Here is a 12,953-nt window from a genome sequence, read left to right as displayed (position 1 = left end):
GCCTTCTTGCAGCTCTTCGCATGTGTGCACTAGGAACAGGCTCCTCCTGTTCCTCTGCCTCTCTGCTGTCTGCCTCTGGAGGCTCCGGAGTCAGCGCATCGCTCCCAGATGGCCCTTCCCCCATCTCTGCCTCTGATGCAGAACCCTCGTCCGGGCCTTCCCCTGACTCCAGAACTGACCCATTGTTCTCCCCAGCCTCCTCACTGTCCGACTCCGCTGCCAGCTCTGCAGGCTGCTGGTGGACCACAATAGTGTGTGTGTGCGCGTGTCCCTTTTGCTTTTGCGAGTGCACTGGCTGCCACTTGGCTTCAGGGTGCCATTCAAAGTGCTGATACCAATCTCTGCAGCTCAGGGTTGGACGGTGGGGTCCTTGATGCTCTCTGAGCTTGGTTGTTTTCTTGCAGACTTTTCATTACCCAACTAGGAAACATCATCAGTGTTGGTTATCACCTATAAAGCGCTGTGTGGCACAGGGCCTAGTTACTTGATGGACCACCTCTCTACAGATGTTTCCATCTCTGCCATTAGGTCAGCTAGAATGAGCTCTGGATCAGTAGTGGGTTTCCATTTCGGCCGCTACCAGTTCGCTCGTGGACTTCTGCGCATGGGCGGAGCCTCCCGCCGCTGCTATCAGTTTACCCGATTCAGGATGAACCGGTAGCAACCCAACACTGCTCTGGATACTATTAAGCAGAACAGATAGTCCTCGACTTATAACCACAATTGAACCCAAAATTTATGTTGATAAGTGAAACATTTGTTAGGTGAGTTTTGTCTCGTTTTACAACCTTTCTTGCGCCTGTTATTAAGGGAATCACTGCAGTTGATCAGTTAGTAATTATTATTATTATTATTTATTATTATTTATTAAATTTTTATACCGCCCTTCTCCCTAAGGACTCTGGGCGGTGTACAGCCAAAAATAAAACACAAGATATATACAATTAAAATCAACATTTAAAACATAGCAGATTATAAAAGGCTGATAATTAAAAATTTAGATTTAAAATTTTAAAATATTAACAAAACCCCAAATTAAAATTCAACACTATTATGCCAGTCCCGCTTGAATGAATAAGTGTGTTTTGAGCTCACGACGGAAGGTCCGAAGATCAGGCACTTGACGTAGGCCAGGGGGAAGTTCGTTCCAGAGCGTCGCTGCCCCCACAGAGAAGGCCCTACTCCTGGGGGCCGCCAGCCGACACTGTTTGGTAGACGGCACCCTGAGGAGACCCTCTCTGTGTGAACGTACGGGTCGGTGGGAGGCATAAGGTAACAGCAGGCGGTCTCGTAAGTACCCGGGTCCTAAGCCATGGAGCGCTTTAAAGGTGGTAACCAAAATCTTGAAGCGCACCCGAAAAACCACAGGAAGCCAGTGCAGACTACGGAGCAGTGATGTTACGTGGGAGCCACGAGCGGCTCCCGTTACTACTCGTAATCTGGTTGTTAAGTGAATCTGGCTTCCCCATTAACTTTGCTTGTCAGAAGGTCGCAAAAGGGGATCCCGTGACCCTGGGACACAGCAATGGTCATAAATAGGAACCAATTGCCCAGCCCCTGAGTTTTGATCGCGGGGATGCTGCAAAAGTTGTAACGATGAAAAGTGGTCCTAAGTCACATCTTTCAGCGCCGTTGTAACTTTGAAACGGTCACTAAATGAACTGTTGTAAGTCAAGGACCACCTGTGTCATTTTCCAGGTGGGCTTTTTCTGTTGTGCCTGTCTTCTGGAATGAAATCCAATCCCCTGTAGATTCATTCTTCTCCCATCCTTCTGGTTTTTGTGAATGGTTTAAGATCTGGTTTGTCTCGCAGTCCTTGGGCAAGAATGGATGTCCAACCTATTTATTTATTTTATTTATTAAATTTTTATACCGCCCTTCTCCCGAAGGACTCAGGGCGGTTTACAGCCATAATAAAAAACAACAGCAATATACACATAAAACCATAATTTAAAAAACTTATTATACAAATGGCCTAATTAAAACATTTAGAATAAAACCCCAAATTTTAAAATGTTAAAACATTAAAACTAATTAAAATCCTATTAAAATCCTATGCCAGTCCTGCACGAACAAACAAATAGGTCTTCAGCTCTCGGCGGAAAGTCCAAAGGTCCGGCAATTGCCGAAGTCCAGGGGGAAGTTCGTTCCAAAGGGTGGGAGCCCCCATAGAGAAGGCCCTCCCCCTGGGGGCCGCCAGCCGACATTGCTTGGCGGACGGCACCCTAAGGAGTCCCTCTCTGTGCGAGCGTACAGGTCGGTGGGAGGCACCGACGGAGCAGGCAGTCCCATAAGTACCCTGGCCCTAAGCCATGGAGCGCTTTAAAGGTAGTCACCAACACCTTGAAGTGTACCCGAAAGACCACAGGTAGCCAGTGCAGACTGCGCAGGAGAGGTGTTACATGGGAGCAACGTGTGGCTCCCACTATCACCCGCGCAGCTGCGTTCTTGATGGGTTATTGGCGATTTGGCTTTTAGTTCCTTTTGTTAGACTCTGCCTTTTTCTTCTCTTATTTAATTTTATTTTCATTTTTTTAGTCTGTAAGCTGCTGGGAATCGCTCTAAGCTTAGAGGGTCCTGAAATTGAAATAATGTAATAAATATAAATTCCACTACAGAAGGGTAATGGGCAGTGGTGAAATCCAATTTTTTTTACTAACGGTTCTGTGGGTGTGGTTTGGTGGGCATGGCATGGCTTGGTGGGCGTGGCTTGGTGGGCGTGGCAGGGGAAGGATACTGCAAAATCCCCATTCCCTCCCCACTCCTGGGGGAAGGATATTGCAAAATCTCCATTCCCACCCCACTCTGGGGCCAGCCAGAGGTGGTATTTGCTGGTTCTCCAAACTACTCAAAATTTCTCCAGAACCTGTCAGAACCTTCTGGATTTCACCCCTGATAATGGGCACCACTGAAAACAGCATGGCTGGCTGAGGAATTCTGGGAGTTGAAGTCCACCGGTCTTAAAGTTGCCAAGTTTGACCACTCTTGCCTTAAAACCTAAGAGAAACTAATCATAGCAGAGTTAACTCTGCTACCTATAATCAGTAGACGGGTAGAGCTTTTTTCTTGTTCTGTAATTAAAATTAGAAAGCCAACTTCCCTGGTGCCTGGAAGTGTTTATTTTTTATTTATTAATGTATTCCGTTTCTATAGCCACTCATTTCAATAATTGATTCTGGGTGGCTTACAATAGCTCTCAGAGTATAAAAACAATAAAAATCACTTTAAAAACAATAAACGTTCTACTTGTCTCTGGAAGACCTGGACTAGATCAGAGCAAAGGTCCACTTCACACAGCTGCCTGGTAACAGAATAACAAGAGTTGGAAGGGATCTTGGAGATCTTCTAGTCTGACCCCCTGCGTAAGCAGGCGATCGCACATGATTCTGGACAAACGTCTGTCCAATCTTTTCTCAAAAACCCCCAGCGATGGAGGTCAACGTTTATGTTGCTAAGAGCGACAGTTGTTAAGTGAATTTTGTACCATTTGACAGCCTTTCTTGCTATGGTTCTTAAGTGAATCACTGCAGTTGTTAAGTTGGTTGTTAAGTCAACCAAAAACTGTCTACTACTGACCTCACCCCATTCCTAAGAGGTCTGTAAGGGGCGTGCATAAGAGCACAAGCGTGCCTACCGTTCCTGTCCTATTGTTTCCTTTCGTTATAGCCAATTAATATAGTTATTACATACTCATATATATGCTTATATATTGTATAGTTATTACATACTTATGCTTTTTTTAAAAAAAAAAAAATTCCAGGGCAAATTTTTTTTATTTTCCATAATAATTCCCACAATTTGACCAGTGTACAATACAATCACTTATCCAAAAATCGATCCTATACTCAAATTATACTCAATCGGGGCTGCTCGACCGCCACTCCCTCCCTTAATCCTTTCTACCCTTCTCATCCTTCTTCGACTTTCCCCACCATCCTTCTCCTCGCTTTCCTACTTCCCCTCCTCTTTCCCACTTCTCACTACCATCCTTTCTAACCCTCTATCTTCTCCTTCTTCTCCTCCTATCATTTCTTCTCCCTCCCTTCTTTCCTACCTATCTACCTGCCTACCTACTTTCTTCCGTCTTTACTCCTCTTTCCTTACCCTTTCCCTTCGGGAGTGGTTACCGAGCAGTCCCGACTTTACACCATTCCAACTTGTTTAATTCTACCATTATTCCTGTACAATGGCAATCAATCAATTTATAACCTTCCCCTCCCCCCCCCATTTCCCCCCCCCCCCGAGACTTCCCAGAACAGAATACAGGGTATTGTAACTAACAAACATAATCTAAAATATAACATAAAACATATTCCATTTCACACCATCACACCATCACACTATCAATTCCCTTCTTTCTTAAACTCTAATACATAGCAATTCCTAACTTCACTCAAAAACTAATTGATATTTTTTAATCTGATACTTACCGTATATACTCGAATATAAGCCGATCCGAGTATAAGCCGAGGTCCCCAATTTTACCCCAAAAACCTGGGGTAAACTGGGGACTCGAGTATAAGCCGAGGGAGGGAAATGAGGCAGCTACCGGTCAGGGAAAGCCTCCCTCCCTCAGCCGAGAAGGCTGGCGGCTCCCCCGCCCCGCCCTCTCACTGCACCGGCAGGGCTTCCCCGCGCTAATGCAAAAGCCCGCCAAGTTTGCACCATCCCGTATAATGTGAAAAAAAGAAGAAAAAAAAAACTCGAGTATAAGCCGTATATACTCGAGTATAAGCCGAGGGGACGTTTTTCAGCACAAAAAACGTGCTGAAAAACTCGGCTTATACTCGAGTATATACGGTATTTTGAATATAATCGATCCACTTCCTCCATTCCAAAATATATTTTTCTTGTGTACAGTCTTTCAAGTAGGCAGAAATTTTTGCCATTTCTGCTAAATTTGATACTTTACTAATCCATTCTCCAATTGTAGGTAAGTCTTCTTTCTTCCAATATTGTGCAATCCATGCTTATGCTTATATATACTGTGTGACAAAATAAATAAATAAAATAAAATAAATAAATAAGTTAGTGACACCGTAACTGTGCCTGACTTCCCCATTGACCTTGCTTGTCAGAAGGTCGCCAAAGGGGGTCACATGACCTCAGGACACTGCGACCCGTCATACATGCCAGTTGCCAAGCACCTGAATTCTGATCACGTAATTAAGAGGGGATGTTGGAATGATCATGTGGAAAATGGTCGTATGGACTTTTTTCAGTGCCATTGTAACTTCAGATGGTCACTAAATGAACTGTTGTAAATTGAGGACTACCTGTTTTCATAAGAAGACAAAGAAGAAAACATCTCATTCTTTTGTGATCATCTGGTTTCCATTTAATCAACAAATAGAATAGAATAGAATAACAGAGTTGGAAGGGACCTTGGAGGTCTTCTAGTCCAACCCCCTGCTTAGACAGGAAACCCTACACCACTTCAGACAAATGGTTGTCCAATCTCTTCTTAAAAACTTCCAGTGCTGGAGCATTTACAACTTCTGGAGGCAAGTTGTTCCATTGATAATTGTTCTAACTGTCAGGAAATTTCTCCTTAGTTCTAAGTTGCTTCTCTCCTTGATTAGTTTCCACCCATTGCTTCTTGTCCTGCCTTCAGGTGCTTTGGAGAATAGCTTGACTCCCTCTTCTTTGTGGCAACCCCTGAGATATTGGAAGACTGCTATCATGTCTCCCCTAGTCCTTCTTTTCATTAAAGTAGACATATCCAATTCCAGCAACCGTTCTTCATAAGTTTTAGCCTCCAGTCCCCTAATCATCTTTGTTGCTCTTCTCTGCACTCTTTCTAGACATCTCCACATCTTTTTTACATCGTGGCGACCAAAACTGGATGCAGGATTCCAAGTGTGGCCTTTACCAAGGCATTATAAAGTGGTATTAACACTTCATGTGATCTTGATTCTATCCCTCTGTTTATGCAGCCCAGAACTGTGTTGGCTTTTCTGGCAGCTGCTGCACACTGTTGGCCAGTGGTGGGATTCAAATTTTTTTTACTACCAGTTCTGTGGGTGTGTCTTGATGGGCGTGGCATGACTTGGTGTGCATGGCTTGGTTTATTTATTTATTTATTTATTTATTAATCGTATTTGTATACCGCCCTATCTCCCGAAGGACTCAGGGCGGTTAACAGGCACATAAAAACACATAAATACAGAGTAAAAACAATTAAAAAACTTATTCTAAAAGCCGAATATTTAAAACAATATAAAAATAAAACCCATTTAAAACCCATAAATTTAAAATCTAATTCAGTCCTGCGCAAATAAATAAGTGTGTTTTAAGCTCATGGAAGGTCCGGAGGTCCGGAAGTTGACGAAGTCCTGGGGGTAGTTCGTTCCAGAGGGTGGGAGCCCCCACAGAGAAGGCCCTTCCCCTGGGCGTCGCCAGACGACATTGCCTCGCTGACGGCACCCTGAGGAGTCCCTCTCTGTGCGAGCGCACGGGTCGGTGAGAGGTATTCGGTAGCAGTAGTGGTGGGTGTGGCAGGGGAAGGATCAGTGATGGGATTCAGCCAATTCGCACCTATTTGGGAAAACCGGTTGTTAACTTTCTAAGCAGTTCAGAAAACCGGTTGTTGGAAGAAATCTTTCCCCCCCCCGCACTTTACAGGGCTAATCCTGTAAGGAAGGCAGGAAGGAAACATTCTGGTGTTGTTTCTAGCCTAATCTTTATTGCCCTGCTTATTACATTGTGACAGCTAAAGCAAAGCACCCATCGATGTGGGTGACATTAAGTTGGCCACGGCCACATGGTCACATGACCACAAGCCACGCTTACCCAGCTGGTCATTAGGGTCATTAACTGGTTGTTAAATTATTTGAATGCCACCACTGGGAAGGATATTGTAAAATCTCCATTCCCTCCCCACTCCAGGTGAAGGTTATTGCAAAATCCCCATTTCCTCCCAATCAGCTGGGATTTTGGAGGCAGAGAATAGATGGGGACGGGGCCAATCAGAGGTGGTATTTACCGCTTCTCCGAACTACTCAAAATTTCCGCTACCAGTTCTCCAGAACTGGTCAGAACCTGCTCAATAATACCTCAGCTGCTGGCTCATATTTAAATGGTTGTCCATTAGGACTCCAAGATCGAGGGGTGAAATTCATCAGGTTCTGACAGGTTCTGGAGAACCGGTAGCAGAAATTTTGAGTACTTAGGAGAACCAGCAAATACCACCTCTGGCTGGGCCCAGAATGGGGTAGGAATTGGGATTTTGCAGTATCCTTCCCCTGCCATGCTCACCAAGCTATCCCACCCCCACCAAGCCACGCCCACAGAACTGGTTGTAAAAAAAAAATGAATTTCACCACTGCCAAGATCCCTCTCACAGTTAATACTATCTGTGCCTGTTTGAGCTTGGAAGCTAAACAGACTTTGGCTAAGAGTTGGATGGGAGACTATCAGGAAATGCCAGGATCAACTTCTGGGAATTTGAAGAGACACCCCAGAGGAAGGCAGAGACAAACCACTTCCATGAGTCTTCCAGGAACAAGTTCACGAAATTCTTAGGGATTGAATTGGCAGGAAAGGTCGTAATATGGGGCAAACTCATTTAACAAAATGCTTAGCAACAGAAATTTGAGGTTCAATGGTGGTCGTCATTCAAGAACTACCTGTGATTTCAAATGTTCGGTGGTTGTAAATTGAGTAATAAATGTGATCCTCATTACATTTTTAACTAACTTAATTTGCTCCTCTGTGAGCCCTTTATAGCTGGAACCCTGTGATGGGTTGTTTCCTCTCCCTTCCTACTTAATTTTTAATCGATATAACCAGCCTGAGCTAAAAGAAGAAAGCCCTCATAGATTCTGGTGAAGGGAAGCCAAATAATCATAGAGTCACAGGGCTGAAAGGGACCTTGGAGGTCTTCTAATCCAACCACCTGCTTAGCTAGGAATCCTTATACCATCCCAGATAAATGATTGTCCAACCTTCTTTAAAAGCTCCAGCGATGGAGAATCTACAACTCTGGGAAGCAAGCTGTTGTCAGATCTCGAAGCCATCTGTTACATTTGGGCCTTCAGGCCTGCCACATTTTCTACTGTGGGAAAATGGGAGGGGGGATTGCATAGAGTATGGGAGATAGTATGGGAGGTAGTCAAAATAACATTCCTTTCTCAGAGAGTCAAGGACACCTTGCCCTGGCACCTGGAGTTGGATGGCTGGGAGGTCTCTCCAGTTTGGACGGTGGATGATTAGACCATGTGATGAACATGTGGGTGCTGGGAAGGGGCTTGAACTTTCACTTGGGTGGGGAAAACCTGGAAACTTTCAAATTTGGGTTTTCCCAGATGTGCCAATATGATATCTTTAATAAAAAAGGAACTTTGAGGAAATTCAAGCCTCAGAGTCTTCTTTCATTGGGGGTGTTACTTGGAACCCTGACAGCTGTCTCACCAGAGGTGGGATTCACTCACCTTCCTTAATAGTTCGGAAATGTGAGCACGCTCACTTCACTCGCACTTTCCTCTGCATATGAGCATGGCCTCCCGCCATTTCACATTACGTCTAAGCGGTGGGTGAAGCTGCCCGCAGTCGCCACTTCCGGTTCTCCTGAACCGGACAAAACCGGCTGAATCCCACCTCTTTGTCTCACTAATTAATTGTCATTAATGGCAGGAAATTCCTCTTTATTTCTATGTTGGATGTGTCTTTGGAGAGCTTCCACCCATTGCTTCCGGTCCTGGAGGAAAAGTCAATCCCCTCTTCTTTGTGGAAGCCCTTCAAGTATTGGAGAATGGCCACCATGTCTCCCCTGCAGTGGTGGGATTCAAATTTTTCTACTACCAGTTCTCTGGGCGTGGCTCGGTGATGGTGGGTTCATGTGGAGGTGGCACCTTGCAGTGAGTGACATCGAGTTGGCCATGCCCACTTAAGTCACATGACCCCCACCACCAAGCCATGCCCACAGAACGGGCATAAAAGGCAGCTCCTGCAGCCTGTCCCTTTATGGTCTCCCCCCTGCGTCAAAGTACCTTAAAGGGACACCGCAGTCTGGCTGCCTTCCAGGCAGCTCTGCTGCGATGCCATCCCTCTGGTGTAGCAGGCTTGTCATGTCCCACCCCTACTCCGACGAACGAGTCAAGGAAGTCCGTAACAAACTTGGCAGCGAAGCCTCTGCAGCTTGCCAAGTTCCTTCGAGGTTTATCAGGGCAGGCAGGAGTCCAAGTTGTGATTTCAGCGATAGGGTCCGATATCAGTAAACTAGATAAGACTTTGCTTGACTCAAGGTTGGAATGCCAAAAGCAGGTCCTTTATATAGGCTGTGGGGTGTGGGTCCATGACTCAGCATTTATCCAGGCCTGCCCCACCCATCCTTCTGCTGGCGTCGCCTCTCAGATCTCTGGAAGCAAGGGTCCACCCACTCTGAATTGTCTTCAGCTGGATCTGCTGTCAGCATCTGGAAAAGGGAGGGGTCAGAGGGAGTAGGCCCGGGTAATTCTACCACCTGGCTGGCTTCCTGCTCTGAAGGCTGAGCCAGAGGAACACACGCTGTATGAGTGAGGTTTATCGGAGTTCTCCTTTCACTCCTTGAATCCTCTTCAGGAATGGGGCCAGGGCCGGGGGCTGGAGGCATGACAGGCCGTTCATCTTCATTATCAGACTCGGAGTCTGATAAAAGGCCCGGTTGGAGACAGGAGGGACCCTGCTGAGGAGAGGAGGGAGGATGAGTCACAACAAGGCTGTTCTCCTGGCCAGGTCTGGCAATGGAGTGCCGCCACGCACAGGCAATGGGGTGCGCGTGCGCGGCCGGTGCAAAGAATGGCAGCTGCGATGGGACTTCAGGCCTCTTTTTCAGCCTATAGTTTTCGGCGCAAGAAGCCTGCAGCCACCGCTGCCGGCTCGGTACCGAATCAGCAGCAATCATCATATTATTTCTCCTCTTCTTCTCCAGGCAATGGAAGAGCTGAAGATGTCTGGCACCATTGCATCCTACGACCAACTGGTGAAGCAGGTGGAGGCGCTGAAAAAAGAGAACACACACCTCCGTCAAGAGTTGGAAGACAACTCCAACCATCTCTCCAAGCTAGAAAATGAGACTTCTGATATGAAGGTGGGGGAGACCATCATTTTTCCAACACTGATCCGGGTTTTCTTTTCTAGTTGTGAAAATGTTGCTTTTCTAGGCTACAGGGAGTCCTCGACTTATGGCCCCAACTGAGCCCAAAATCTACGTTGCTAAGCCAAACATCTGTTAAGTGAGTTTTGCCCCGTTTTATGGACTTCCTTGCCACTGTTGTTAAGTGAATTGTTGTAATTTTTAAGTTAGTAACATGGCTATTAAGTGAATCTGACTGCCCCATTGACGCTGCTTGTCAGAAGGTTGCAAAAAGTGATCACATGACCCAGGGACCCTGCAACCGTCACAAAGGGCCGTAATAGCTCAGGCTGTTAGAAGCCTGTTATTAGAACACAGCAGCCTGCAATTACTGCAGGTTCAAGCCCGGCCCGAGGTTGACTCAGCCTTCCATCCTTTATAAGGTAGGTAAAATGAGGACCCAGATTGTTGGGGGGGGCAATAAGTTGACTTTGTAAATTTATTTATTTATTTATTTATTTATTATTTAAATTTGTATACCGCCCTTCTCCCGAAGGACTCAGGGCGGTTCACAGCCAGGTAAAAATACAATACAATAAATACAAATTAAAATACAATTAAAAAACTTATTAAAATTGGCCAGGATTAAAATTTGGAGCTAAAAACCCATTAAAACCCATTAAAACACTAACCCAGTCCAGCGCAGATGAATAAGTAGGTTTTAAGCTCATGCAAAGGTCTGAGGTCCGGAAGTTGACGAAGTCCTGGGGAGTTCGCTCCAGAGGCGGAGCCCCACAGAGAAGGCCCTTCCTGGGCGCCGCCAGACGACACTGTCGCTACCGACGGCACCCTGAGGAGCCCCTCTGTGAGAGCGCACGGGTCGGTGAGAGGTATTCGGTAGCAGCAGGCGGTCCCGTAAATATCCCGGCCCTATGCCATGGAGCGCTTTAAAGACATTCACCAACACCTTGAAGCGCACCCGAAGGCCACAGGTAGCCAGTGCAGCCGACGAGGATAGGTGTCACTGGGAGCCACGAGGCTCCTCAATCACCCGCAGCTGCATTCTGACTAACTGTAGCCTCCGGATGCCCCTCAAGGGGAGCCCCATGTAGAGAGCATTGCAGTAGTCCAGACGAGACGTCACAAGGGCGTGAGTGACTGTGCACAAGGCATCCCGGTTCAGAAAGGCGCAATTGGCGCACCAGGCGAACCTGGTGGAAAGCTCTCCTGGAGACGGCCACAAATGGTCTTCAAAAGACAGCCGCTCATCCAGGAGAACGCCCAAATTGCGCACCCTCTCCATCGGGGCCAATGACTGCTCCCGACAGTCAGCCGCGGACTCAGCTGACTGTACCGGGATGCCGGCATCCACAGCCACTCCGTCTTGGAGGGATTGAGCTTGAGCCTGTTCCTCCCCATCCAGACCCGTACGGCCTCCAGACACCGGGACAGCACTTCAATGGCTTCATTGGGGTGGCCCGGTGTGGGAAAGGACAGCGGGGGGGCATCAGCGACAGCTGGTACCTCACACCAAGCCACTGATGATCTCACCCAGCGGTTTCATATAGATGTTGAACAAAGGGCGAGAGAATCGGCCCTGCGGCACCCCACAAGTGAGGCGCCGCGGGGTCGACCTCTGCCCCCCCGACAACACCGTCTGCGACCGGCGGGAGAGATAGGAGGAGACCCACCGATAAACGGTGCCTCCCACTCCCAATCCCCCCAACCGGCGCAGCAGGATACCATGGTCGATGGTATCGAAAGCCGCTGAGAGGTCTAATAGGACCAGGGCAGAGGAATAACCCCTATCCCTGGCCCTCCAGAGATCATCCACCAACGCGACCAAAGCCGTCTCAGTGCTGTAACCGGGCCGGAAGCCGGACTGAACGGGTCCAGATAGACAGTTTCCTCCAGGTGAAGGGGAAACTGATATGCCACCATACTCTCTACAACCTTCGCCGGCAAGGTTGGAGACTGGACGATAATTACCTAAAACAGCCGGGTCAAGGAAGGCTTCTTAAGGAAGGGCCTCACCACCGCCTCTTTCAAGGCGGCCGGAAAGACTCCCTCCAACAAAGAAGCACTCGTAATCCCCTGGAGCCAGCCTCGTGTCACCTCCTGAGTGGCCAGCACCAGCCAGGAGGGGCACGGGTCCAGTAAACATGTGGTGGCATTCAGTCTACCCAGCAACCTGTCCATGTCCTCGGGAGTCACCGGGTCAAACTCATCCCACACAACATCACCAAGACCGCCCTCAGACGTCCCGTCCGAATCGCTGCAATCTTGGTCCAGACCGTCCTTCAGCTGAACGATTTTATCGTATAGATAACCGTTAAACTCCTCAGCACGTCCCTGCAACGGGTCATCCCGCTCCCCCTGGTGGAGGAGGGAGCGGGTCACCCGAAACAAGGCGGCTGGGCGGTTATCTGCCGACGCAATGAGGGAGGAGGCGTAGCAACGCCTCGCTTCCCTCAGTGCCACTAGGTAGGTCCTAGTATAGGATCTAACTAGTGTCCGATCAGCCTCTGAACGGCTGGACCTCCAGGAACTCTCTAGGCGTCTTCTCCGGCGTTTCATCCCCCTCAGCTCCTCGGAGAACCAAGGAGCCGGTTGGGATCTACGCCGGGTCAGAGGCCGCAAAGGCACGACACGGTCTAAGGCCCCGGCCGCAGCCCGTTCCCAGGCTGCAGCCAGTTCCTCTGCCGTGCCGTGAGCCAGACCCTCAGGAAATGGCCCAAGCTCCGTCCGGAACCTCTCTGGGTCCATCAGGCGCCTGGGACGGTACCAACGTAATGGTTCCGTCTCCCTGCGGTGTTGGGTAGCGGTCAGAAAGTCCAGGCGAAGGAGAGTGATCTGACCATGACAAAGGTTCAATGACTATTTCCTTTAAGTCCAGATC

At 47.9% G+C, this 12,953-nt stretch overlaps 1 protein-coding gene across 1 annotated transcript in view; it reads left to right on the top strand.

The window, feature by feature from the left end:
* The window catches only part of APC2 (APC regulator of WNT signaling pathway 2), a 102,718-nt gene that overhangs the window by 29,831 nt on the left and 59,934 nt on the right, over positions 1–12,953 (top strand). Inside the window, exon 2 of the mRNA XM_058163491.1 lies at positions 9,911–10,069. Coding sequence (XP_058019474.1) covers positions 9,911–10,069 — 159 coding nt within the window. The remainder of the gene's footprint in view (positions 1–9,910; positions 10,070–12,953) is intronic.

Source organism: Ahaetulla prasina, chromosome 1 (genome assembly GCF_028640845.1).
Source record: "Ahaetulla prasina isolate Xishuangbanna chromosome 1, ASM2864084v1, whole genome shotgun sequence".
NCBI lineage: Eukaryota > Metazoa > Chordata > Lepidosauria > Squamata > Colubridae > Ahaetulla > Ahaetulla prasina.
The sequence above is the reverse complement of the archived record's forward strand: the minus strand, read 5'-3'. Positions and strand labels throughout refer to the sequence as shown.